Source organism: Papio anubis, chromosome 6 (genome assembly GCF_008728515.1).
Source record: "Papio anubis isolate 15944 chromosome 6, Panubis1.0, whole genome shotgun sequence".
In the NCBI taxonomy this organism is placed as follows: domain Eukaryota; kingdom Metazoa; phylum Chordata; class Mammalia; order Primates; family Cercopithecidae; genus Papio; species Papio anubis.
Window position 1 is genome coordinate 13201592 of NC_044981.1, and position 26904 is coordinate 13228495.

Below are 26904 nucleotides of genomic sequence, written 5' to 3' on the forward strand. Positions count from 1 at the left end.
AGAAATGGGGAGAAAATACTTTTATATTTCATATCTTTCTATACTACTTTTTAATTCTGTGAATATGACTTTTATGATACTCAAAAGAATTCAAATGTAAAATAAGAAAAGATGAGGGTTGGCAGGTGTTGGAGGGAAACAGGAGGGCTGGGGAAGGTGGGAAGATACACCCTGTTCTTGCTGATGGAGGAAGCAGAGTCCCAGGCTCTGATTATATGCGCATGTGCCACTAATATTTGGCCATTATCAAGGCAGCTCCCTCTTTCACCAGAATCTGCCTCCAATCGCTCTTCTGGGAGAGTTGCAAAGATGACCCCACAGGCAGGCCTGCAGCCACGACCCTAACTCACCACCACCTAGGGAGATCTTTCAAACTGGTTCTCAATTACTCTTGATCGCGTGTGCACGCATGATCATGTGTGTGTGTGTGTTCAAATACCGCCACCTACCTCTCATCCAAGAAGGGACTGGGATTTCCCACTGGGGCTCTGAGGCACAGTGCTTGACTGAGTGCCCTGGTGTGATAAAAAGAGAGTGTGTCTATGAGGTACAAAGGATGTGTCTGACTGGGAGCTGAATGCTTGTCCTGGAGTGGTGGCTGCTGGCCACTGGGTCCTATGGATGGAAAATGGCAGTCTGGAGGTCCCAGCGAATCACCAGAGAGCCAAAAGTGAGAGCACAGGCGGGAGCTTCAGGTTGTGTTTTCCTGACTCTGGGCGGCTTTCTCTCCTCCTGCCTGTCAGCTGAGTGTTCTGCATTTGGGAAAGGAGCAATTCATCTGGAGGTTGCCGTGTCTAGGAATTCTGACTGGATTACTTGTTGTTAACACCTGCCCTTGCTGCAAAAGGAAAAACACAAAATTTAATTTGGCCCCTTGCTATCATTTGCAACTATTCGTTTTATTAATTAGAACAATAATAATTTAAAATGTGGGTGGCACCTTTTAATCTATTACACGTACACATTATTGTCACTGTCATTGTCATCTTATTTAATCCTCACATCACCTACGGAAACTGAGCAGATGGAGAAACTAAGGGAGGTTCACTAAGTTCCCCAAAGCCACCTTCTCAAAGGGTGGCCCACAAATAGCTTATCTCATGTCTGCAACCATGTAAGTGCAGACATTGAGAACAAGCTTTTACATACCCTTATAGCAGTATGACAGAATAATTTCATGTCTTTTGAATCTTGTCATTATAAAGGGCTTCATTATTTTTATATTTGTGTTATATTTTACAAAAGCATCAGTTTGTGATGGATTGAAAATTGAAAGAACTAAACAGTAAGAACTGTTTCTTCCCTGTAGACATTTGGAAAACACTACCCTAGGTAGTAAGTTGAGAGGCCAAGCCTCCAGCCTGGGCCTCTCCAAGTCCAGAGCTCTTTGTATTAACACACAGCTGCTTCCTAAGGACAAGTAGCAGCCAATGTCATTGCCGCCGCCCCCAACCCCATGTCTACATGCACCCAGTAAGTTTTCATATCTCTCATGAGTTTCAATCATCAGAAAAGATACTTAGATAGTATATTAATAAGATATTGCTAAATATGCTTCCACTTAAAACAAACACCATATTAAAAGGTTCAGTTAAACATGCTAACTGACAAGTTTTATAATATCTGTGGGTATTTGTGGGATATTTCAGTTTAATTTAGACCAATGGGTAGATCTAGTGGGATATGGGAATTTTGTGGGGGGCTGGGTATGCAGCATGATCTCAGCTGCAGAGCCAAGGCAGTCTCTGTGCTTTGTCCCAACCCAGATTCATTTCCTCCTTCCATCTCCTTCACTTCCCACTAGAGGTCAAAGCATACGGTTGTCCTAACAGATCAACCAGGATGCAGAGATTCATGCATGCATCAGTTTGACAAGATCGCCACCCCAGAGAAAGAGGGGCCCTCTTCCCAAACAAAGATTGGAGAGATTTTTCTGAGTGTCCCCAATCATCTCCAGGAAGAATCTGAGAGTAGGCCAAGGTCACAGGCCACACTTTTCAGTGTGGGGAGGGAATCACTAGCTGTCCTGAGTAATTTCCCCCTGATTTTTACTAACTAAAAATTCTCCCTGTTGCCTGTCAACATGATTTCATTCTTGTTCTAACCAAGTTTTATACGGAAAGGAAGAATCATTTCTCTATCCTCCTGGCAATTTCCAGTGACCCCAAAAAAACTCTGCAAGAAGGGAGAGGCATTACCAAACACTCAGACATCCTGCCTTCAGAGTTCCTTGGACCGACCCCCGTTTGTGCCATTGCTGCCCCCTGAAATCTCAGAGAATGTCACCATAGGTCATTGGTCCAGACAGACAGTCCAATCCTGATGAAAAAGTTATAGGTCATGTAAAAAGTTGAATGGTGAATTAAACAGCATCAATGCCTGACACTGGACCGTACATTTGCACAAGTCATCTTATCACTGAAAGGGGCCTTGAAGACCATCCAGGTCACTGCCCACAGCAGTGTGCCTGACCATTTATCCCCTGGTCTCTTCTCCAACAGGACCTTCCCCAGCTCCCAACATAGCCTGCTCCATTGTCAAGAAGGTCTGCTACAAAGTCCCCTCTCTATTAAAAGTTTTACTTATTGAAATTTGTATCCGCCCCTTCCTGATCTTACTTCTAATCTTCCTTTCCTGTAAAAGACTTTTAAATCTTTGAAGATAGCTACCATTCCCTTCATGTAAGGACTTCTCTAGATCTTATGCCATCCTGTTTGTGTTCCCCTGAGATTATACCAAATCTGCTCTGATTTATATGGAGAAGATATTGTTTTATTTATATTTTTTATTTTTGAAACAGTATCTCACTCTGGCACCCAGGCTGTAGTGCAGTGGCATGATCGTGGCTCTCTGCAGTCTCAACCTTCCAGGCTCAAGCAATTCTTCCACCTCAGCCTCCTGAGTAACTGGGACCACAGGCGCATGCCACCACGCCCAGTTAATTATTTTTTATTATATTTTGTGTAGAGATGGAGTTTTGTCATGTTGCCCAGGCTGGCATCAAACTCATGGTCTAAAGTGATCCTCCTGCCTCAGCCTTCCAAAGTTCTGGCATTACAGGTGTAAGCCATGGCACACACCTGCAGAGAAGTTCTTAGACATTACCCTGCCTAAGCCTGCTTGATGGCACTAAACAATGGTGTGTTTATTTACAGCTTTGGCTCACAAGATTTGGGGGAAGGAGCTAGAGTTCACCTGAAGCAAATTTAAAGGGTCATATTTATTCAGAATCACAGGGCTGCCCTAGGCAGTGGGGGCCAAGCTGGTGACATCACCCACCCCTACTTCAGGACCAAGTATGTGGGTTCCAGAATTAACTGCCAGAGTTTGAATCTTAGACACACCACGTATTAGCTGTGTGACCCAAAGCGTGTAGCTCAACCTCTTTTTGATTTTCATGCCTTGTCTGTAAAATAAAGATAATCATAATGCCAGCAGCCTCATTAGGGTCATTTGTGAGGATCAGATTATTTAATGAATCCAATCAGTGAGGTGATTGCATGTCACACAGTAAGCAGCTAACAAATGGTGTTGAACATTAGCCAGCATGGAAAATTTGTCTTCAGTGACGCTAGAATGGTTTTGATCCAACCTTGTTGGAGATTTTTGTTTGTTTGGGTAAGTTTCCTCAAATTAGATTATCTTCATTCCCCTCACACTTTTTGTGGTGAGCCACATCTTTTTGAAGGTGATGTTTTATCATTTCAAATTTTTTTTTGCGTTTAGATTTCCCCTCAACTTTCCATTCTAACAAATAACACTGCATTTTTTCACATTTTTGTACTTAAATCTTTGCTAGCCTTTACTCTTGTTTTTAAGAAACAAGCTTTTCTTAAAGTCATTAAAGAGTTGAATTCATGGTTATTTAGTGACCCCGTTGTGGAAAGACCTTTTATTTATTTTTATTTTTATTTCAATAGTTTTTGGGGAACAGGTGGTGTTTGGTTACATGGATAAGTTCTTTAGTGGTGATTTCTGAGGTTTGGGTGCACCCATCATCTGAGAAGTGTACACTGTACCCAATGTGTAGTCTTTTATCCCTCACCTGCCTCGCACCCTTCCCCCTGAGTCCCCAGCGTCCATTGTATCATTTTTATGCCTTTGTTATCATTTCAAAGATGATGCAGTGTTTTTATTTTTAAATATCTGCAGTAAGCTCCATGATCTAGTTGGCATCGATCCTAGAAGTCAGATGTAAAGTCCTAATCAGGACTCCTTTTCTTTCTGATCTTAATTCGGCTGCTCTGTTCTATGTGTTCTAGTCTCCTATTAGTAAAATGAAGGTGGAATGTGGACCCATGTTGACCCTGAAAGAATTTTAGGAAGATTCTTAATGGACTGCACTTTAAAGAAGTCTTTCCCTTCTCAATTAGAGGCAACTTCATACTCTCAGTCACTCATGCCAAAAACCTGGAGTCACCCTTGACCCTTTCCTTTCTCTGGTCCCCCACATCTGACCGTCTGCAAATCCTATCTGGTCCACACTGTACACACACAGAGATAAGATCAACACTTCCACGTGCTCCTGCTTCCCCGGCCTGAACCTCAGTCGGCCTTGCCTGGCTTGCTGCAGTTTCCCCCACCTGTTCTTCTGCGTCCACATCTGCTCTGCAGCCTGTCCCCACCACAGCAGCCCAGGAGACAGGGTTTGAGAAAGTCAGATAGTGACTGTCTTCGTCTGCTAGGACTGCCTTTACAAAAAAACCACACACGGCCGGGCATGGTGGCTCACGCCTGTAATCCCAGCACTTTGGGAGGCCGAGGCGGGCGGATCACGACGTCAGGAGATTGAGACCATCCTGGCTAACACGGTGAAACTCCGTCTCTACTAAAAATATAAAAAATGAGCCAGGCATAGTGGCAGGCACCTGTAGTCCCAGCTACTTGGGAGGCTGAGGCAGGAGAATGGCATGAACCCGGGAGGCGGAGCTTGCAGTGAGTCCAGGCCACGCCACTGCACTCCAGCCTGGGTGACAGAGCAAGACTCCATCTCAAAAAAAAAAAAACCACACACACACAGAATGGGTGACTTAGATGACAGAAATTTATTGTCTTTCAGTTCTGGAGGCTCGAAGTCTGAGATCAAGATGTCAGCAGGGTTTGTTTCTCCCGGGGCCTCTCTCCTTGGCTTGTATAGGTGGTGTCTTCTCTCTGTGTCCTCACGTGGTCTTCCCTCTGTGTGTGGCTGTTCCTCATCTCTGCTTATAAGGACACCAGTGATGGTGGATTAGGGCCCACACCAGTGACATCATTGTAACTCCCTCACCTCCTTAAAGACCCTACTTCCAAATACAGTCACATTCTGAGGCACTGGGACTTAGGACTTCAACGTACAAATTTATCTGGGGACACAGCTCAGCTCTTAACAATGGCTGTGCCCAAAATGCTCCTGTTACCATCCAGCTCGCTAAGAGTAAAAAGCGAAATCCTCCCCATGACCCAGAAGGCCACTCCCACTCCCAGTTCTCTTGCAAAGAAAAATCTACTTACTCTTCAAGACATTAGTAAAATTCCAGGTCCTCTGTGACCCGTTCTGATTCTGGTACAGAGCTCTGCCCTCCTGCACACACCCCTGTTGCACCCTTGCATTGGGTTATGTGTTTCTCTCTATATTCTCTGTTTAATGTGGACAGGAACCGTCCTTGTCTCCTCATCTGCTATGGTTTGAGCATCTCTCCTCCAAAATTCAGGGGTTGAAACCTGAGTATTTACTGACTGCCCCTGTGGTCTCCCTCGCTTCATCGGCTCCCCTCTGTGTTGCTCCCTCCTCCCTCACACAGCAACCTTCCCGCCATTCTCGCACATTCTTGGACATGCTAGATGCCTCCTGATGGGGCCTTGGCACTGTCTGTTCCCCTGGATGGATTGCCCTTCCCTCAGATATCCTCAGGGCTCCTACACTCACCTGCCCCGGGTCTCTACTCAAATGTCACGTCCTCAACGAGGCCCTTCCTGTTCAAAATGGCAACCGTCCTCGCAACCCGGCCTGTTCCCCAGCTCCTTGTATTCTTATCAAAGCATTTTTCACCATCTAATATTTTGTGTCATTTGCCTTTTGTTCAGTTTGTTGCTCTTCTCACCTAATAGAACATACAGTCCACAAGGGCAAGAACTGTTTTGTTTATGACTGTATCCAGAGTGCCTACAACAGGGCCTGGCTTATAGGTTTGAGTGAGTGAGTGAGTGAAAAAATAACTGAATGAATGGAGAGCCTCTCGTAGCTACAGTGATATTCTTTCGCTTATTAATCTGCTTCCTATCGATGGATTGAGTTCTCACAAGGCATATGTTATATAAATATTAAGCAGTATTAGTGGTCTTTAACCTTTTATATTTTCTTTATTCTAACAATTTGAACTATTCCCTCTGTTTGGAATGCATTCTCTTCCATCCCGTCCTCTACTACCCACAGCAGCTTCTTTTGCAAAGAAAAATTCTTGTTCTTCAAGACATTATTAAAATACCAGGTCCTCTGTGATCCCTTCTCAGATTCCTATACAGAGCTCTGCCCTCCTGCACACACCCCTTTTGCATGCTTGCGTCAGGTTATGTGTTTCTCTAGATATTCTCTCTTTAATGTGGACAAGAACCATCCTTGTCTGCCCATATGGTATGGTTTGAGTATCTCTCTTCCAAAATTCAGGAGTTGAAACTTAATGGCCAATGTGATAGTATTAACAAGTGGGACCTTTAAGATATGATTAGGCCGTGAGGGCTCCTCCCTCGTGAATGACATTAAGACCCTTGTGAAAGGGACTTCAAACAGCAGCATAAAGCTCTCTTGGCCTCCCACCGTGGGAGGATGCTGCATTTCTCCCAGCCGGGGGATGCAGCCCTCACCAGACAGCCAAACATGCCAGCGCCTTGATCTTGGACTTTCCAGCCCCCAGAACTGTGAGGAAACACATTTCTGTTCTTTTTAAATTACCCAGTCTCGGGTATTTTATTATAGCAGCACAAATGGGCCACAGTGGCTCTCGACCCTTAATCTGCCATAGTACCTCTCATGTAGGAAGTATTCTGAAACTATTTGTGGAGTGGGTTTCATTCAAAGTTACTCTAATCTTTGAAATAGAAAAATATCTTACTATTATGATCAATGTTTTGTTATAAACTGTCTCAATTATAGAAACAGGCTTTTGCATACTTATCTGGCAGTGGAGATACATGATCACAAAGGTCGTTTTCCCAGGCAGGCTTATTCATTGCACTCCGTATGTGCTGACCCCTGTGACTTTCCCAAATGTGGGAAACTTGACTGCATAATTTGTGGTAGTGGGGGACTGTGTTCGTGCTTTCCCCTGAAAAAAAACAAAGAAAGAAAAGAAACAGGCTTTTGTGTGGATCCACTCCTGCTTCCCCAGTTGGGCCATTCCTGTTGTGTTGTGTTTGATGTTAGAAGCAACATACAAAGTTCCTCCCTTCAAGTTAAACCTAGGTCTTTGCTTGTCATGTCTGGTAATATCAAACTAGAGCTCCAGGTACTATAATTTTGATTATGAACCTAAGTCATCATTGAAGTACATTTTCCCTTCTTATTAATTCTCTTGGAGCAAATCCTTAATGAATGATAAAATGGGAGAGAGGTTATCATCCTCAGCTAAGGTAGGGATGCTAAGATTGCTAAGGTGTAGGGAATCGTATTTGATAGTCCAGCTCTATCCGGTGTCCTCAAACTAAACCTGAAAGTTAACTTCCAGCATTTTATGCTGAGACCTCAAAAATAGGAGCAATCATGTAAGGAGGAGAAAGGCAATGCTGGTACATCCTAGACGGATTAGAGGAAGGAGTGTGTTGGTAGACCAGGTGAGTTCACATGGGAAGAATAATTGAAATCTCTGAGTTTGATCTAAAAAGGCAAAATATGAACGAGTTTTTGCTACTGGTATCATTCATGCATGCTATCAACTGATGCAAAATATCAGTAGATATTTTTAATGATGCCTTATTTACACCCAGTGAGTTTTAGTTTAGGAAAATTTTAAGTACCATACATTTAGTTCTGATGGAAATTGCCACCTATGGGCCTTATAAATGAAAAAGTAAATACATTTCTAATAAATTCATTCTTTATCTACCTCTTCCCGTCCAAAGTCCCTGAGCAGCTAGATGAAGAAAGCTCTGATATTTGCCAGGAAAAAAATTTCAGGCAATTACTGACTTGTAAATCTTGAATGAAAACAGGCCCTGCGAAAAGAAAGGATGGTACCTGTGTTTGCTTAGCAAACAGAAGATCCACCAATTCTTTGCTCAGTGCATTTTTTAGACCAGGCTCCGTGCTTGGCACTGGGGATGTAACAGTGAACAAAATACAGAAGATACCCTCAGTGCAGCTTAGAACCTGCTGGGAGTATAGACTGGGCAGATCAGTACCTGTGAGAGTACAGGGAAGGAGAAGAATGGGCAACAGGAATGTCAACTGGTCTATGAAATTCGGAGTTGTCTTCTCTGAAGAACTGCATTTAAACTAAAAGCTAAAAGAAAGGAATAACCAGATGGAGAGGAGAAAGGGAATGAGAGAACATTTAGGCAGATTAGAGGAAGGGGTGATGTACTATCTCCAGATAGTGAATGAGGTTTTTGATAAGAAAAGGAAGTTGGCATTTATTCTCCAGGTTTTTAGAAGACATAGCATAGAGAATGAGATTGATGACGTAACATTGTAATCAGATATAAGGAAGAACCAACAGAGAGGACACTGAAGATTTTTAAGAAAAATCAGGCCAACAGGAGTCCCAAATGGTTTACTCATGTATTTATGTAGAGAAAAAACATACAGGTGGGATCAGCTGCTAAGGACATATTCAACTCTGTAACTGCAGATTAGATATATTGAAGTAGGTTAACTCTCATGTAAAATTTTGGAGAAATAGAATGGCTTTACCTCTGCTGGCATATTTGATGTACATCTGTGTTAGCATGGATAAGCCAGTCCAATCTGGATGGTCAACTAGATGCAGGAAAGTTCCAGAATCGTCTTGAACTCTTAGCAACACCCATTGATCACTGCATGCCAAGCATTGTAATAGGCACAGAATGACAAAGCAATCTTTCCTTTAAAATAATGACATTGATAAGTTCATACAAATAGTTTATTATTTCTTATAATGTCCCCTTTTTGCATTTACATATTAGCTGGAGATTAATTTGTCAAGAATATTGAAAAAGGAATAGTTTTTACATTGGACAGAAGAAATTGAAATCAGTAGACCCCGAAATCCCTCCAAGCTCTAGAATTCTATTATCCCATGATTATTTTTAGGCCTTTCAAAGAGTGTAATACAATTTATAATCCTTAGATAAATACATTTCATGGTGACAATTACTTTTCTTCATGTTGCCTCAAAGGTCACAGGAAATTCTAAAGAATAATTCTGGCTGCTAAACTAGATGATCCCTAGGGTTTCTTTTAGCCTTAACAGTCTAACATAATTATTGTATTGGCTTGTGTCTGTAATGTTTCACCTGCTAATCAGGGTGTTCCCTGATAATACACAGATGTGAATCAGTGCCTCAGCAAGAATGAAACTCTGAATACCTAGGTGTTATCTGCTTGTGAAGTGGTGTTGCTGTGAAGTTCCGTGTTTCTTCATGACATAACAAATGGCCTACATTGTTATATGAAATATGTTTCCAGGGAAAGATTCTCTTCTTATGGTGATGATCATCTCCTCAACATCTCACACAATTCCAGTTAGACATTTGTCCTTGCCCCTTGGAAGCCAGCACTGTCAATCTCTTACTTTAGGTCAGTTATTTGCTTTTAAAGCCTATATTTATCATCTTTAATTGGCTACACGTACATGTTGTTTTTCAGATTTAACTGCTATTCCAAGGTACAGATGTGGTTTTAGTGCAAAGTCATGTCATTATGAGCAAGACCTGTCCTTCCCTATAAGGTTGGCAAGGAAATTGTCTAACCAATTTCCTAAGTTAATTGTTTAAGGAAAGTTAAAATGAGACCGTACAAACCATTAACACCTTTTTAAGGCTAAGAAGATGAAAAAAAAAGGAAGTGTGTTTTCAAAAGAAAGTGAATCTGCTTTTGATTTTTTTTTTGTTTCCTTCAATAGAAATCCTGCCCTTTTCCAGTGCACAAATATTGATTATTTGATCTTAGAAACCGTTGTCCAGAAAGTTTTGTGAATCAAAACTATTAAAATACTAAAGGAAATATTTTAATAAATTAGCGGGTAATATCTATAATGACTAATTTATGATAAATTGTTGGTGTTGACATGCACTCCTAGTTAAAACAGCAGCTCTCAGCGTTGATGTCCAGGAAGCACACTGCACCGGCATTGCCTTCTAATTTCGCAATTGCCTGTGAGGTGGGCACCTAGGTTTCTCCATTTAACTGATGAGGAGCCAAAGACCAAGAGACTAGGTTAGCGAATGGTCCAACTGGGACTTGCGCAGTCCTGCTGACTCTGTGTCCTGCCTTTTTAGTACCCATGCTCAACCAAGCATGCTAGAACACCCACCAGCGTCTAGGGACAAAGTCAAATAGAAAAGCCACCGCTGGTTCCTCCATCAGAAATAGAGAGTGCTGGGAGGGATGGGCTGTTGGTCAGACTCTGTGTGTCTTATGGTTTTGTTCATCACATCCCAATCCCAGACAGTATTTCAGAAATGTGGGTCATTCATTGGTCCCTGAAAGGACAGAGGCTGTGAACAAATTAATTTAAATCCATTACCACTGTTGGAAAAAAAAAACTCAAAATACGTTTTCTATTCAGGAAGGCTCAGTGCCCTTGTCTATATATAGAACAGCATAGTTTCTTGCTGACTAAAGTTCAACAAAAAACAAAAGCTTTAATGTTACATGTCTTATCTTAGAAGGCCAATCCTAGGCCATGATAAACCACACAATGTATGCCTGCTTTCCTAAAAAGAAGCTGATTAACTATTTTCTTGGGCTACAGTGGTTATTTCTGCTATTTTTCAGCCTCAGGCACTGCAATCTGCAGCATAATTTCTCACACATTTTTGGTCTCCAGGAGGAAAGTGGCTGATTGTTCTCTCTCTCCTCTGAAAACTCTCTTCCTAACTCGTGCAGACTAAATTACAAAAGCTGTTCCTGTTGAAGTTTAATTTGGTTTTCAGTGTCATATTTGTAGATTATAAATTTTCTCTGTCCTTTGAGGAGATTAATGTCTTTTTTTTTTAACAATGGATGCATTTAAAATCAGATACCAGAAAGCAATATTCCCTTTATTACATGTTTTTCTTTAGAAATGATAGTGAAATGGATCCCACCCATTTTAGAGAAAGATTAAGGATTTAAAAGAGACAATGATTTTCAATTTTATGACCTGCACTTGATTCCCTACAACAGTTTCAAAGGTGTTTGCCAGCCAGTAATTCTCCTCCCATGGATGGGTCACAGTGATTTCCTACTCATCAGCCTGTACCATGGAATGGAGATAAAGTGATTATTACAAAGCTCCCTTGAAAAGGGAGCGACTCTTATAATGACCTGGACTCACGGTAGATGTCTTGGCATTCATTCCTGTATGAATGACTGAAAGTAAGGTCTGTGCTTTACCCTTATCCAGTAATGAACGTGAAAGGTAAGTCAGTCTCTTCATTTTTGAAGTCTAGAGATCCCTTAAAAACATTCAGCCATTGAAATGGTAGGAAAAGTCCAGGCACGGTGGGTCACTCCTGTAATCCTAACAACTTCGGGAGCCCAGGAGTTTGAGACCAGTCTGGGCAACATAGCGAGACCCTATCTCTACAAAAAAAAAATCAAAAAATTAGCCAGGTGCGGTGACATGCACCTGTTAGTCCCAGCTACTCAGGAGACTGAGGCAGGAGGATTGCTTGAGCCCAAAGGTCCAAGGCTGCAATGAGCTATTAAAAAAAAGAAAAGAAAAGAAAAGAAAAGAAATGGTAGAAAAAGGGAAGGGAGACAGAAATGGTTATCTGCCCGGGCTCTCAACCTGTGCATCTCCTACTTAGTTTAACAGAGTCAAAGAGAAGAGTTGAGTGTTCCAAGAAGAAGTCTTGGTAAAGGTCATTCTTGGTGTGAACAAGACCAGGTGAAGAGAGTACAGCTTTTCACCTCCCTAAGGTGTCCTGTAGATGTGATGAGAGGAAGGCAGTTTTAAATGTGTGCCTTTTATCGATTCGGGACTGCCATTTTCCTCTCAAGCTTTCCAAATACATCTCTTTTCAGTGTTGTGCAAATAGCAAGCCTTCTGTTTTAGGGATACTTCTGTTCATTCTTTTCTGTTCATTTAAGCTGTTCCATCCTCTAGGGGAAAATAAGGACGAAACAACGTCCTCATCCTTGTGAGCTTACTCATTAGTGGGAGCAACAGGTAATAAGCCTATGAATATATAATATGATGTCAGGCGGGGACAGCGCACTGAAGAACCATCATGCAGGGTCATGGGAGGAGTGTGGTGGTGATGCCTCTCTATCCTCCAGGAGATGTGTCATTAAAGTGGCCACAATAGACACGAAACCCACCGCATGCCCCTTTTTATCACCAGCGCTCCATTGTGCAAGGCTGGATTATCCAGCCTGGTAATTATTCTGTCCTCCCTCTTGTCGCCTATTCTTTCTGCACACCTACTCACCCTCAGCCATGTGCTACTTACACAAAACTTGTATCCCCAAGTCTAGAATTCAAACCCCCTCCCTACGTGTTCCACAATAGCCCTCATCATGGGACTCTTCACAGCAAAATTCATAGCGAGAGAGTAGCTGGATTGTGTGAACATCTGTTATCCTTGCTTTTTGTTATAAAAATATTATATTCCATGGTTTTTAAAATTTGCAGTATAAATTGCATTTCACAGTCAGCATATACATCTATGGAAAAAATGATGGGCTTTGCTGATTCTCCAGGAGAAGGCAACATGGTTCATGGAAAGAACACAGGGCCTGGGTGGGAAGACCTGAGTTCACATCCTGCTGTGATCACCACCGAGAGATCACTTGTGTTCTCAGAGACTTCATGTGCCCATTCATGCAAATCAAGATAATAACAATACCCTTCTTAACTCTGCAAGTTTTTGTGGCGATTAAATGAGATGATGAACATTTACAACACACTTTCATGGGACACTAAAGGACCATCTGTGGTAGCCGTGTGGTTGTTTTGAAAGATGCTCCTGCTCCTTCATCCTGAGCTGTGGAACCCGCTGGTATCTTTAAGACATTGTGTGGAAATATTCTGAAATGGTGCATCTGTCCAACATCCTGTGAACATCATGGAATGCTCTTTAGTTTCCGCATGTTCATCCCTCTTATATTTGTCAAGAAAATGACGTTATTGAGTGCTACCTAGATGACAGGGAGCAGAAATTCATCTGTTTTTCCCCTGGAAAATAATTTAAGGCCTTTGGTCTTTGTTTAAATTCATTATAGGATGTTAGTATAAGAGGAAACCGTATAGATCTCATCAAGCTCAATGACGTCACCTTACAAAGCAGCCTAACTTTGGACAGTCTGAATTGAAGTGGGCTGAGGGCCTGTGAGTATAGAATTGGAAACTGGAATACCATAAGCTCTCTCTGTTACCTCTTCTGTGCACACACAGTCCTGGAATGAAGGCCACACCATACCAACGTGCTCTTGCTTGCACAGATCTCTGTGCCTTTGCTCCTCGAATTGTCTTCTTAGGCAAAAGAACTCTAGAGCACTATTCCCAAAATCCTAATGCTCCTTTCACAAAGAGAATTTCCCTACAACAGCAAGACTCTATCTAAGGGTCAGGGATCCTAATTTTAGCAAATTAAGTAATTGGAAATGTCATGTGATGTACTCTGATTGCGTGTGACTTCAATTCAAATATTTGATCAACTTATCCATCAGTTCCAAACACACGTGCCATGATGAGGTTGAGGCAGGAAGATCATCAGCCTCTGTCTTGGAGAGGCTCACAGTTAATGGGGGTGGGGGTAAATGCTTAGCCTGTAATTATAACATAATGTGGCAGATGCTGTAACAAAGCTGGGAACAGAGGCTATGGATGTGCAGAGAAGGGACTGATTTCCATTTTTAAAAATCAGAAAAGGATGCTCAAATGAAATGAGATTTGAGCCATCCCTGAAGGATAGGCAGGATACTCTTTCTAGGCCAAAACCTGAAGGGTGAGTTCTGGGGTGGAACAACTGCAGGAGCAGAGGGAGGAGGCAAGAAAGTCCACAGTGTACTTGGGCAGTGGCATGTGGTCTGATGTGGCTGGAACACTGGGGAGACAGTAAAGAATTATAACAAATGCGATTGAAAGGAGTTGGGGGGTCAGATCGTGAGGCACCTCTTAGTCCATGCTATAGAGGGTGGCGTTGACCCAGTTTACAGTGAGGCCTTTCCTGACTCTTTTGATTAGGAGAATTACATGATCAGACCGGTTTGAAAGCAGAATGGAGGGTGGACTGGGTGGATGCGGAGGGGGAGGTTCTGGAAGGAGAGTAAGGTTTGGAGCCACTGGGGGACCACTGCCTCTACATAGGCAGTAATATAGTGACATCAGTAGATCAGGTCCTATAGTCTGACAGCCTGAATTCAATGTCTGCATCCCTCTGGTTGTGTGACCTTGGCCACGTGCCTTTGTGTTTTCCCGTCTAAAATGGGAAGATCACAATAGTACCTATCTTTTAGGATCCTTGTGAAGCTCAAGTAAATCAACACATGGGACAGTGTGAGCATTTAGAAATGTTAACTTCTGGCATCATCTGCAATAATCCAGTTAGAATGAACAAAGGTGGCCGGGCCCAGTGGCTCATGCCTGTAATCCCAGCACTTTGGGAGGCCAAGGCAGGTGGATCACGAGGTCGGGAATTCAAGACCAGCCTGGCCAAGATGGTGAAACCCTGCCTCTACTAAAAATACAATAATTAGCTGGGCTTGATGGTGGGCACGTGTAATCCCAGCTACTTGGGAGGCTGAGGCAGAGAATTGCTTGAACTCAGGAGGCAGAGGTTGCAGTAAGCCGAGATCGCGCCACTGCACTCCAGCCTGGGTGACAGAGTGAGACTCTGTCTCAAAAAAAAAAAAAAAAAAAAGAATGAACAAAGGCTCCATCTCGGAGGTTAGGATGAGATTCTTCACGTTTACCTGTGGTTTTAGAAGCTAGTTAGCCCTTAGGAAGAGGGAGGGTGAAAACAACCCATGTGCAATGAAGTCCATTTGAATCTGAAGCCAACTAAATGCTTAATGCCAAAGAATTTTGATGTGAATGGTCTAGAATAGATCTTATTACACGAGTCAGCAATTCCTCAGGGAGGTTGACAGGTACTCTGGAAGATGTGACTCTCAGGCCACTGAGTGTCATTCAGTAAATCACTGATCTGGGCAACAGAATGAGAAAACCTGTTTCACTCAAGCATCAGCTTGGAGCTCTTGCATTCATGAGGTAACAGCTCAGGAACTGAAAGCAGGCGTGCAAGTAGCTGAGTAAGTAGAACCCCAAGAGCATCAGCGTCTTGGTACAGCCCCCAGAGTGCCAGCCTCAGACCTGACAAGTCAGGAACTCACGTGAGAGGATCTGGACAGTTCTTCATCATTCAGCGAATGCTGCAGATTCCTGATAATTAATACCTAAGTGGCTTTTGAGGAGACTCACATGGTATAGTGCTGAGAATGCAGCAAGCAGCAAAGCCACTGTGGATGCTCTAGGCCAGTGCCTCCTAATCTGAGATGATTTTCGTCCCCCAGAGGACATTTGGCAATGTCTGAAGATTGTTTTGGCTGTCACAGTTGGAGGAAGTGCTGCTGGTATCCGGTGGGTGGAGGCCAGGGGTACTGCTAAGTATACTACAATGCACAGGACAACTCTCAAAGCAATGAATTTTCTGGCCCAAAATGTCAGTCATGCCTGTGTTGAAAAAGCCTGGGCTAGACCAACATTTAACCAAAACGTGATATCTGCATCATTGGTGGTACAGAAAATGAGTTTAGGACAACCTTTTGTTAGTTTTAATATTTTATTGAATATTATATGCACTTATGCATATATCAATATTGAAAATATATGTATTACAAATATAAAAATATATCTTAACATGTTATAAACCTATATGATTTACATATAAAACCTGTTATTACAAAGATATCATTTGCTTAGGATGAGGTTACAATAGTGTTTAAGTTTTTTTAAAAGTACCACACTGACTTAAAAAATTACAAAGTAAATAGTAGTGTAAATGGACTTCAAAGATGCCATATACAAAAAATTAAGGAGGTAGGAGTATAATCAAGGTTTAGAAAACATTGGTTCGGATCAGGGCTCAGAAAACATTTTCTGTAAAGAACCAGATAGTAAATATTTTCAGCTCTGTTGCAACTACTCCACTCTGCTATTTTGGTGCAAAAGCAGCCAAGGTGATCGATGAATGGATTGGTCTCCTGAATGCCCTGAGTATTAAACTCAGTGCCCCAGGAGTGGCCTGGTCATGGCAGGGTAGAACAGTAGTTAGTAGGACTTAAAATAGTTATAAAGTAATAATGCCCATTTTTCACACACGTTGACAAGGCATGGTATTTCCTCCATCTTGCATGGGTACATTTAGTGAGGTTTGTGTTTTATCAAAAAACACATCTCATAAGTATCACAGTTCAACTTTTGCATGCAGAATTTGTAATAGAGTGGGTTCAAATTTCAAACCCTTCCTTTACCAACTGTGTCCTTGTGGGCCTATTCAATTACCCTTTCAGAGCGTCAATTTCCTGCTTCGTAAAATGGGGAGAACAGCAGCTGTCCTGTACAGTTGTTGGAAAGGTGAAATGCAACACTGTGGGTGAAAATTACACATTTAGTAAATGTTCTCTCTATTCACTCTCCCTTCTTTCCTTCTCTCCTTCAATTCTTCCACTTATTCATTGAGGATGCCCTTTTTATCATTGCCATTGATAAAGATGCTAACCAAGTCTAGAGCACCACATCCCTGCAGCACACCACTAGATGCCTCTCTGAAAATTAAAAAACAATCCCTTAGTTAATATGTTTTGAACATGTTTTGCCAACTGCTTACAAATGTACCTAAACATCAGTCATTCCAGCCTGTATTTCTTTCCTTCGGCTAAAGCAATAGACAATTACTGAGCATCTATTTTGTGTCAGGCACAATACTAGGCACTAAGCATGGTAATAGGAACCAGATACAAACAGAAGATGTGGCTTCTGCCCCAAGGAGCCTACAGCCTTGGGTGGTGAAGAGAAGATAGTAAGCAAACAGATGATCATGGTTTTCACACCTGAGGACTCTCCTGTAAACACAGGCAAGGCATTGATTGAGACAAGTATTGAGAAATAGGAATGAATGAGGTGAAGATGGTTTGGGAACACATTCCAGGGCAAGAGCATTGAATGCATAGTTGCAGGTGATCAAGGGGTTAGTTGTTTGGAGACAGAAGTAAAGAAGTGGGAATGAGTTTGTGTTAATAATTTGGGCCAAATTATGTAGGGTGTGGCAGGCACATGACACTATGTTTAAGCTACTGTTTGCAGGCTAATGGTTTTCACCTTCCTTTTGGAATTAGAGCCTGTATTTAGAGCAGATCTAGGGGATAACTATATTATATAAAACTCGTGCTACAGAGACTGATGTTCTACTGGGTGTCCGTCACCAGCGGGGCAGAGGCCACGTGTCATAAGATGCTGCATTTGAGTTGATTTGGTTCTTTGCCTCAAATAGTACAGTTCATCATGCGTTAACTGAATTTTCATTTGCATCACTCCCAGAGCAGTAGTTTTGTAGACTTGAGAGGCTTTCAAAGTTCTCTTGGGTGAGGCTCTTAGATCCGAGTTTTAGAAAGTCGCTCCAACAGCTCTGGAGACTGGACTGAAACTGAGCATGCTGTGAAACCACTTGAAAGGCCATGTCTGTCAATAACCAGTGAGGGTCGCATTTGAGGCCGTGTCAACAGGTGACTTCACATGCACCAGCCCTACAAAAAAGGCATGATTTACCCCGTTTTGCAGTTGAGGAAGCCAAGATTCAGAGGTTAAACAATGTGGCCAGTGTCAAGAAGACAGTAAGTGGCAAAACATGGACCCAGATCTGTCTTGACTCCCCAAACTGAGGCCACATGTTAACCTTCCCAGCCTCCTTCTCAGCTAACTCCTGTACTCTCCTTTCTTTTCTTGCTCTCCTGTGGTTCTCCATAGTTACAAAAGGGGTGGGTTTATCGGGGCATTTGTCTTCTTCTCAGGACTCTTCCTGATGTATAGTTGGCATTCAGTGGATATTTATTAATAGAATGTTTTACAATTCTTTTGGTGGATTCACCTAGCTACCTCCTTCATTCTTAAGGAAAATTAGGCATTTAAGAACATGCTAGGGTTCACACATCAAGAAGATGACCTGATTGGTCCCAGAGGTCTTTAGCTGTTTCTCTAGTGCCCCAACAGGCAGTCATTGGCCACTTGACCAATCCCTATTTGACAAACCCAGTAGCATGGTACCTGGTACCTTTCAAAGTAGCCAGCTGTCCTCCATTTAATCCGATCCTATTTAAGAAGGTCTCACGCTGCCCGTGTATCTTTGAAAGAGAAGAAACCACAGCCTCTTGTTGATCACACACTACCTATGAGGTGGAGTTTCTTATCTTCCTTTGCGTTTTTTTCTCTTCTTTATCTTCTTGAATCAACTTGGAGCCTTCTACCTTAAGGAAACTCATGCTTTCTGGTTTCCAACTTTTTTCCTTAAAAGATTCTTCCCACCAAATGAGAATATCTATTGACTGCTTTCATCCCCAGCTCCCGGCTTCCATTATCCCTAGCTCTGTGCCTTTATAAGAACCATTGCTAATTAAACCATTGCTAATTAGAAAGTGGAGAGAGGAAAGACAGGATTTGGGCAAAATATGAGCCATGGAATTACATTTTTTTGCCTCTTCCATCCTTACTTCCTATAATACCCAATGTGGAAATCCAAGCGCAGTTGGAATGGAGTGGCTGTCACTGATAAAAGGGCTGCTTTTGCAGGGTGAGCACCAAGTCCCTAGCCCCACTCCCATCACCCTTTGCCACTCTGGGGACTTCACCCTCCTGCTCCCATTGTCATTTGTATTAAATTAGGTGGGAAATGGACCGACGTAAACCACTAATGTGGTAAACCACTAATAAGATGCTGCATTTTTATAAATATATGATTTAATACTATTCAGTAGTTGGCTTTTTTTAAGTTGATTTAGTTCATTGCGTTGTACATCATAGCTCATAATGTGTTAACTAGATTTTTCCATTTGTGTCACTGAAGAGTTATGTGAAAACTACAAAGAGAAAAACAGCTCTTTGGAAACAATGGAAGGAAGGAAGTTAATTGAATTTACGTTAGGCATAGCAATAATTTAAAGCATAATTGAAAGTTTCAGAGGAGAGGCATGTATTCATATGTCCTAAGTCAGATTTCTTTTGGATAAAATATTCAAATGTAGAACTTACTGATATATAGTATAACCTCATGCTCCATTTCCTTATGCATGTCAAACACTTTTGGATGGTAAAATGCATTGAGTTTCCTGTGTTTAGAAATTCCTTAAATGAAAGATATAAATTCCACTTCCAGTTAATCTGAAAAAGAATTACAAAATTTAACTGTGGTTTCTGGCTTCATATTCTTATGATACTTGCTAGATTTCATGCAAAGCCCGTCATAAAAAGGGTTCTAAGTTACTACATAATCCTCAGCTAGAGGATTCAGAAAATAATTATTTTCTTTATTTTTGATGACATGCATTTACTAACTTTCGAACAACAAACTTGTATAGATTTTTTTTTTTTCTTTTTGATATGGAGTCTTGCTCTGTTGCCAGGCTGGAGTGCAGTGACATGATATCAGCTCACTGCAACCTCTGCCTCCCAGGCTCAAGTGATTCTCCTGCCTCAGCCTCCCAAGTAGCTGAGACTACAGGTGTGTGCCACCACGCCCAGCTAATTTTTGTATTTTTAGTAGAGATGGGGTTTCACCATGTTGGCCAGGATGGTCTCAATCTCTTGACCCCATGATCCGCCTGCCTTGGCCTCCCAAAGTGCTGCGATTACAGGCATGAGCCACCACGCCCAGCAGTATAGCTTTTTTAGTTAATAAAGATATTTGATCCAAGTTGGTTCAACTTAAGAAGTAGAACCAAAAACATCATCCTCGATGCCTCTTAGAAAGCTGACCTGCAAAATATCCAGACTGGCATTACCTGTGGCTCCCTGTGGGAGATCACTTTCTGTAGGTCATCGCTGACGATGTCATGCATGGGTCTCCGGCCTTCTGTCCATCCCCCTCTTCCCTTTCTCAGCATCTCCAGCCACAGCATTTCAGTCTTTCACACACTCAGTCCCCATCAGTCGCCCTGTGTAGCTTTAGAAAACTAGAACCTCAATTATTATCTTTCTCTCCTGAAACTGAAGCTTCACTATCGGATTAATGCTTTACCTTTGCTTTTAATTTTTTTAATTATGGCAAATACAGATAACATAAAATTTGCCATCTTCACCATTCTAAAGCATACAGTTCAATGACATTAAGTACGTTCACATCATTGTGCAACCATCACACCACTCACGAGGAGCTGCATTTATTATTTTCTATTCCCATCAGGAAATGGTGCTGTCTTAAAATGATTCCCTGTAAGATGAGCAGTGGAACGTTACTTGTCCAGTAGACCCTTTGTCTCTTAGGACTAAACAACTGAGTTTTAAAATAGTTTTGATGCATTTATAGAGCACGTTAGCCAAAATGAATTTCCTCTTTCCTCCTTGTCTTTAAACAGCTCTGAGCAGCGGGTCCCCTGTTCCACTTCTTACCACAGCTCTGGGTTGCACTCGGGTGACGGGGTCACCAAAGCAGGACCTATGGGCCTTCCAGAAATAAGACAAGTGCCAACTGTTGTGATTGAATGTGATGACAATAAAGAAAATGTGCCTCACGAGTCAGACTACGAAGACTCTTCTTGCCTGTACACAAGAGAAGAGGAGGAAGAGGAGGAGGACGAAGACGATGACAGCTCATTATACACCAGTGCGTTCATCTTAACTCTTCACCAGGGGTGGGGAAGCATGCTATTGTGGAAAGAGAGCAGAGAGCGGACCCAGCAGCCCAGCATTCTGGGTTCTAATCCCCACTCTGGTGTTGACTGGTCCTGGGTCGTAGGGCAGCTTAGTCTACCTCTTGGGGCCTCAGTTCCTACATCAGTAAGAAGAGAGGGTAAATGCCCTCCTAGCTCTAAAAATTACCACCACTTCCTACCTCTTTAAACGGCTTATTCTTTGTTGCTTCCCTTAGGATGCAACTTCTCCCGCGACCCAAAAAAAAAAAAAAGAAGTTTAAAACTCTGTCTGTCTAGCAAACACTCAAATACTACCCACTGTATATGCAACAAATTCAGTTTTTAAGCATACCTCAGCAACTTTGAAGGCCTCAATTTAAATTTCTTATTTATGACCTTTAAATGTGCTAAGAGACAAGAGAAAAAATGAAGAAAGCAAAGTTCAAAACCTATCACTCTAGCCATGAACAGTAAATAAATTTTAGTTACGTGAGTACAGCCTGATATTTGGCCAACTTTTTAATAAATGAACTAACGAGAATAGCAACCGTGCATTGAACATGTACTGTGTGCCTGACAATGGGCTATGGTTTTAATCTCTCACCTACATCTCACAACCCTGAGGCATGGACGCTATTGCCTCATTTTACAGATAAGGGCAGAAAATGGAGAAGCAAGGCACAGGCCCAGGGCCTCACATCTGCTAAGGGGCAATGCTGGGGTTTGATGCAGGCTCTGTCACATTCTAAAGCCTATATTCTAAAACCAACGGAGGAAGAAAGAAGAAAAGCACTACACAATAAAGCCCAAAGGCATCCTCAGACTTGTTGCCTGCTGGCATTTTCTCTTGCTCTCTACTTACCAGGCTTCAAATAGCTGGCTCCGTGTGAGACCTGGCAAGCTATGAAGGGATCCAAATGATGTCAAGGAAAGAACCACACAGGGCAGCCAAAGACCTCAATGATCCATGAATGGAGGGAGCAACTGCTCAGCCCCTGTTTTGCTGTTCAGTATCCAGAGAACTGAATGTTTTATAACGGGGTTTCTCAACCTCAGCACTCCCGGCATGTGGGACCAGATAACTCTTTGGTGGGGGCCATACTGTGCACTGTGGGGTGTTTACAGGCATCCCTGGCCTCTGTCCACTAGATGCCAGTAGCACCCTCTGCCTGCCACCTTAGTTTTGACAACCAAAAATGCCTTGAGATATTGCCAGGTGTCCCCTGGGGAGCAAAATCACCACTGGTTGAGAACCACTGATTTATACCAGATGTAGGGAAGCCCTGCCTCAGCTGCTCAGAAACCCTGGGGTTAAAAAGAAAAAACTCACCCCAGGATATTGCCTGTTTCAAAGCCCTCACCTCCACTCCCACCCCCAACCAGCCCCACTTTGTCCACCTACCTTTTTTCTCCTTCACATGCCCCCAGCTCCAGTGTAGTTGATCTTTTCTGTCTCTTGAGATTTCCTGGTGTAGCCTTCACCCCTGAACTTTTGCAGACACAGATCCCCGCCCACCTGCTGCCTGCTGGACTCTCATCTCTGCTTCAGGTGTCAGCCCCTCCTCCTCGAGAAACTTCCCCTAATTGCTAAAGGCCTCTGTCCTGTCTCCCCCTTTGCAGTCCACTGCACCCCACAGCCAGTCCTGCCCTCCTTTGTGATGTCGCCTGCATGCTAGGCATTCCTGGAGAGCAGAGACCCAATCACAGGCTCCCCGTGTGCTGTCCATGTGCCCCACACAGTGCTAGGGGGGTAGAGTGTGTGGCAATGGCAGGAACTCTAGGAACTGAGGCCTTAACCACTTTCAGGTGTTAAAGCGTTGATGACTTCCTTCCTGCCTTGTATCTTATGGCCCAGGGTTAGCCCTGTGGGAGCCCAGGCAGATACGTCAGCCTTAGTTGATTCATTTCTCTCTCCTACAGGCTCCCTGGCCATGAAGGTCTGCAGGAAGGACTCCTTAGCCATCAAACTCAGCAACAGGCCCTCCAAGCGAGAGCTGGAAGAAAAGAACATCCTTCCCAGGCAGACGGATGAGGAGCGGCTGGAGCTGCGGCAACAGATTGGCACCAAGCTCACCAGGTAGGACAGCGGCACCTTCTGCCTCCCTGGCAGTGGGCCTTTAGCTCTCCAGATTCTAGCAAAAGAATTCACTCTCGGCCAGGCGCAGTAGCCTATGCCTGTAATCCCAGCACTTTGGGAGGCCAAGGCAGGTGGATCACTGAGGTCAGGAGTTCAAGACCAGCCTGACCAACGTGGTGAAACCCCATCTCTACTAAAAATGCAAAAATTAGCCAGGCATGGTGGCCTCTAATCCCAGCTACTCAGGAGGCTGAGGCAGGAGGATCACTTGAATCCGGGAGATATAGTTTCCAGTGAGCTGAGATCGCGCCATTACACTCTAGCCTGTGTGACAGAGCAAGACTCTGTCTCAAAAAAAAAAAAAAAGATGCAATGGAAAACATCCCATTTTGTCTCCAAGGTTGTTTCGATAGTGCTCTCTCTTTCATTTATACAAATCTTGGAAAATTCACTTGATTCAAGGTTCAGGGAGAAATTGAGAGGCACGTTTCCAGGGAGAATAATCATCTGTAGAAAAGCCTCCATCATCTGACCAGGCATGGTGGCTCATGCCTGTAGTCCTAACATATTGGGTGGCCAAGGCGGGCAGATTGTTTCAGCCCAGGAGTTCGAGGCCAGCCTAAGCAACAAAGTAAAACCCCATCTCTACATAAAAAATTAGCCAGATGTGGTGGCACATGCCTATGGTCCCAGCTACACAGGAGGTTGAGGCAGGAGGATGGCTTGAGCATAGGAGGTCAAGGCTGCAGTGAGCCATTATTATGCCACTGCACTCCCAGCCCAGGTGACAGAGTGAGAAAGAAAAAAGAAAAAGAAAAGAGAAAAGAGAAGAGAAGGGAGAAGGAGAAGGGGAAGGGGAAGGGGAAGGGAGGGGAAGGAAGGAAAGGAAGGCCTCCATCATGTAATAGAATTGACCTATGGAGAGATAAGGTGTGGTTTGATTAAGCACAAAGCAATCAGATAAACAAACTCTCTGCTATACGGTTAAGTGGTTGGTAGTGATGCCTCATTACTCCACTGGGACTCTTTTTGAGTGATTGCCCTTTATGTATGGATATTACAGACATAGGCATAGCTTTATATTATATTAAGATATTAACCACCTATCTATGTATTTGTAATCAAGGGCATGTTTATGTGACATTAGGTAACCTTTGTTGAGTACTTATTATTTGCCACCATTCTCTAAACATTTTATAGGTATTAAATCATTTGTCTTTGGGCCTCTCTATAAGATACACATTCATACAACCATTTTACAGATGAGAACACCAGGCATAGAGAACTTCGGTTGCTTTGCATAATGTCACACAGCACAGCTCTGGAATTCTCTCTCTTGAGCCCTTACTTTGTACCAGACACTGTTGTGAGTGCCTGGACATAATGTGTGGATGTCTACCAGGGCTTAATTTCTGATTCTCCCTCTTACTAGCTGTATGGCCTTAAGTAAGTCACTTAGTTTCTTCTCTGTGTTGCTGCATAAGTAAAAGAGTGAGTTGTGAAAATTAAGCAAGTTAATAGAAGTAGTTAAAACAGTGTCTGGCCCATAACAAGCAATCAGTTACCTGTTGTTACCATCACCTTTGCAATGTACAAGTGAGGAAGGTGGTGCATAGAGATTATGTAGACATAGGCGTCATCCAACTGTATGCCAGTATTCTTCCCTCCCACCTGATTTACTTTGTTACCTAAGGGCAGCTTCTTTTCCAAAATTAACATGGTTTCCTCTTGGAGGATGTTGTAATGGTACAGGGCTTTGTAAAATGGTCAACACTGATGGATGATTGGACAGAGTATTATGCAGTCTTTAGAGTCATAGAATGAAAACATCTAACCACCTGCCACACACACATACATACTTTCTCTCATTGATTGGAGTAACACGGCCTTCTCTTTTAATACCTCAGTGATAGTTGCAGCTCTCTAGAGAGCCTGTCCCATTGTTGGAGAACCTTATTGTTAGGCATTTTTCCAATATTGAACTGAAATCTGTCCATGCCACTCCCATCCATTGGTCTTATTCTGTGTTTTCTGCACCTTCATCCCCTGTAACACGGCATGCTTTAGCATACTTGAAGATAATGATCCTGGCCTCCCTGATCTCTCTCACATTACATAGAACCATATGTCAATTCTGAGATTGGTTGGGGTGGGTGGGTAGGGTTCTGGGCTACTCCTGACCCAGCTTGTTCAAGTTTACACATTATCCTCTAGGGGATTAGAAAAAAGAGAAGGAGCAGATCTTTTATCATAGCTCCTTCCCCTCACTTCCCATTCCTCCAGCTCTGCTACAGTACAAGCAGAGCCCCAGGTATGTGAGGGGCAAATGAAAATTTATCTGCAGGTGGGAGTGAGATGCCAGAGCATCTGGCTGCCTGGGTGACTTCTTCTTTGGCAAGTGTGAGAGAGAGATGGGAAGCATAGGAAGTCAGCCTGTGAGCCTGGCCACCTGCTTTTTCACTGTGGGGTCCTTGCACCTGGTTTAGACTAGCACAGTAAAAAAGGGCACCATTGTCTGAGAGCATACTCCTAAAAAGAGAGACAACCCCTGCCTGTCCTGCCTGAATACATATCCACAAGCCACCACCATGACTGGCTAGCAAAGGCAGCTGCAAAACCCAGAGGTGGGAAGAGACATAAACCATCCATGTCCTGAAAGAGGTTCTCTGTATCTGAAATCTTATTCTGGTAAATCAGCCCTTTCCCAACTCTTCCCCTAATAAGGATGCTTAAATACTGCTTGGAATTTGTGACATCCACTGAAGGTTTACCATAGTATACTTCGTTCCCAGCCCTCTTTCATTATGGCCGATAGCAGGTGTATTATTCAGTTCACTGCTATGAAGAAATACTTGAGACTGGGTAATTTATAAAGAAAAGAGGTTTAATTGACTCACAGTTCTGCATGGCTGGGGAGGTCTCAGGAAACTTACAATCATGGCAGAAGGCACCTCTTCACAGGGCGGCAGGAGAGAGAATGAGTGCAAGCAGGGGAAATGCCAGACAGTTATAAAACCATCAGATCTCATGAGACCCACTCATTATCACAAGAACAGCATGAGGGAAACTGCCCCCAAGATTCAGTTACCTCCACCTGGTCCTGCCCTTGACATGTGGGGATTATGGGGATTAAATTCAAGGTGAGATTTGGGTGGGGACACAGAACCAAACCTTATCAGCAGGAGAAGACACGTCAACTAGGGACAGAAAGACAAAGTAGACAAGGCAGCATATTCAAGAAATTGAGATGACCTGTGTCCTTCCTCTGAACCCACTTTGTCCTTCACTCTTTCAACTAGGGAGTTTCTTTCTTTGTGGTAAGACCCTTGGAAGCTCTAGCCAGATTGCAGGGACTGTGCCTAAAGGACAGACTGTCAGGAATGTCTAGCAAATTGGCAAAGTTGTACAGAGCTTAGCACATGTCTCCATATGGCAGATAGGTCATATCTATACCTCAAGGCCATTTTTGAGGTAGCACAGCCATTAATGCAGACCCAAAGAGTTTTAGGGACTATTCCCTTTAGAATTGAGAGCTCAGCTCTGTGCTTCCAGCCACCCATTCATCCTGAAGCCAGGGAAGAATGAAGGGGAAATCTGAGAACCAAAAAGTGACTGTGGTAGAGAGCGAACTACTCTGGAGTCAGGAGTTTGGGTTCTAGCTCTGATTCTTTCATTTCCTAGTCATTTGCCCTGAGGGCATTAGACTAGGTCATCTGATTACTATGTGTAAAACATGTGCTTTATGATCACAAAAAGCAACTAAAGGAATGCAGACGTGTGCTATAGAGTTGACATTTCTGAAGCTACAAGGCCGCAGCATTCTCTG

General features: G+C 43.0%; 1 protein-coding gene, 1 long non-coding RNA gene and 1 other non-coding gene across 27 annotated transcripts in view; 2 read left to right on the forward strand and 1 right to left on the reverse strand.

Annotated features, from left to right (window-relative positions):
- The window catches only part of PHACTR1 (phosphatase and actin regulator 1), a 576315-nt gene that overhangs the window by 494374 nt on the left and 55037 nt on the right, over positions 1-26904 (forward strand). For all 22 annotated transcript variants that reach the window (XM_021936598.2, XM_021936599.2, XM_021936597.2 and 19 more), the window contains 2 exons: positions 20726-20973; positions 22922-23078. In XM_021936598.2, the coding sequence (XP_021792290.1) occupies positions 20726-20973; positions 22922-23078 (405 nt within the window). The remainder of the gene's footprint in view (positions 1-20725; positions 20974-22921; positions 23079-26904) is intronic.
- Positions 5156-22801, reverse strand: LOC103883476. 4 transcript variants are annotated; one of them, XR_004184517.1, is made up of 7 exons: positions 22404-22801; positions 20153-20313; positions 19404-19532; positions 8885-9054; positions 7148-7301; positions 5906-6080; positions 5156-5198 (listed from the first exon to the last, which is right to left on the reverse strand). It is a non-coding gene; the product is annotated as an uncharacterized LOC103883476 (long non-coding RNA). The 4 variants fall into 4 exon arrangements; XR_004184518.1 differs by lacking the exon at positions 5156-5198 and having other exon boundaries at positions 5808-6080; positions 20153-20323; XR_004184519.1 differs by lacking the exon at positions 5156-5198 and having other exon boundaries at positions 5808-6080; positions 8885-9006; positions 22404-22800.
- On the forward strand, positions 7144-7304 carry LOC116275619. The gene has a single exon (XR_004184722.1). It is a non-coding gene; the product is annotated as a U1 spliceosomal RNA (small nuclear RNA).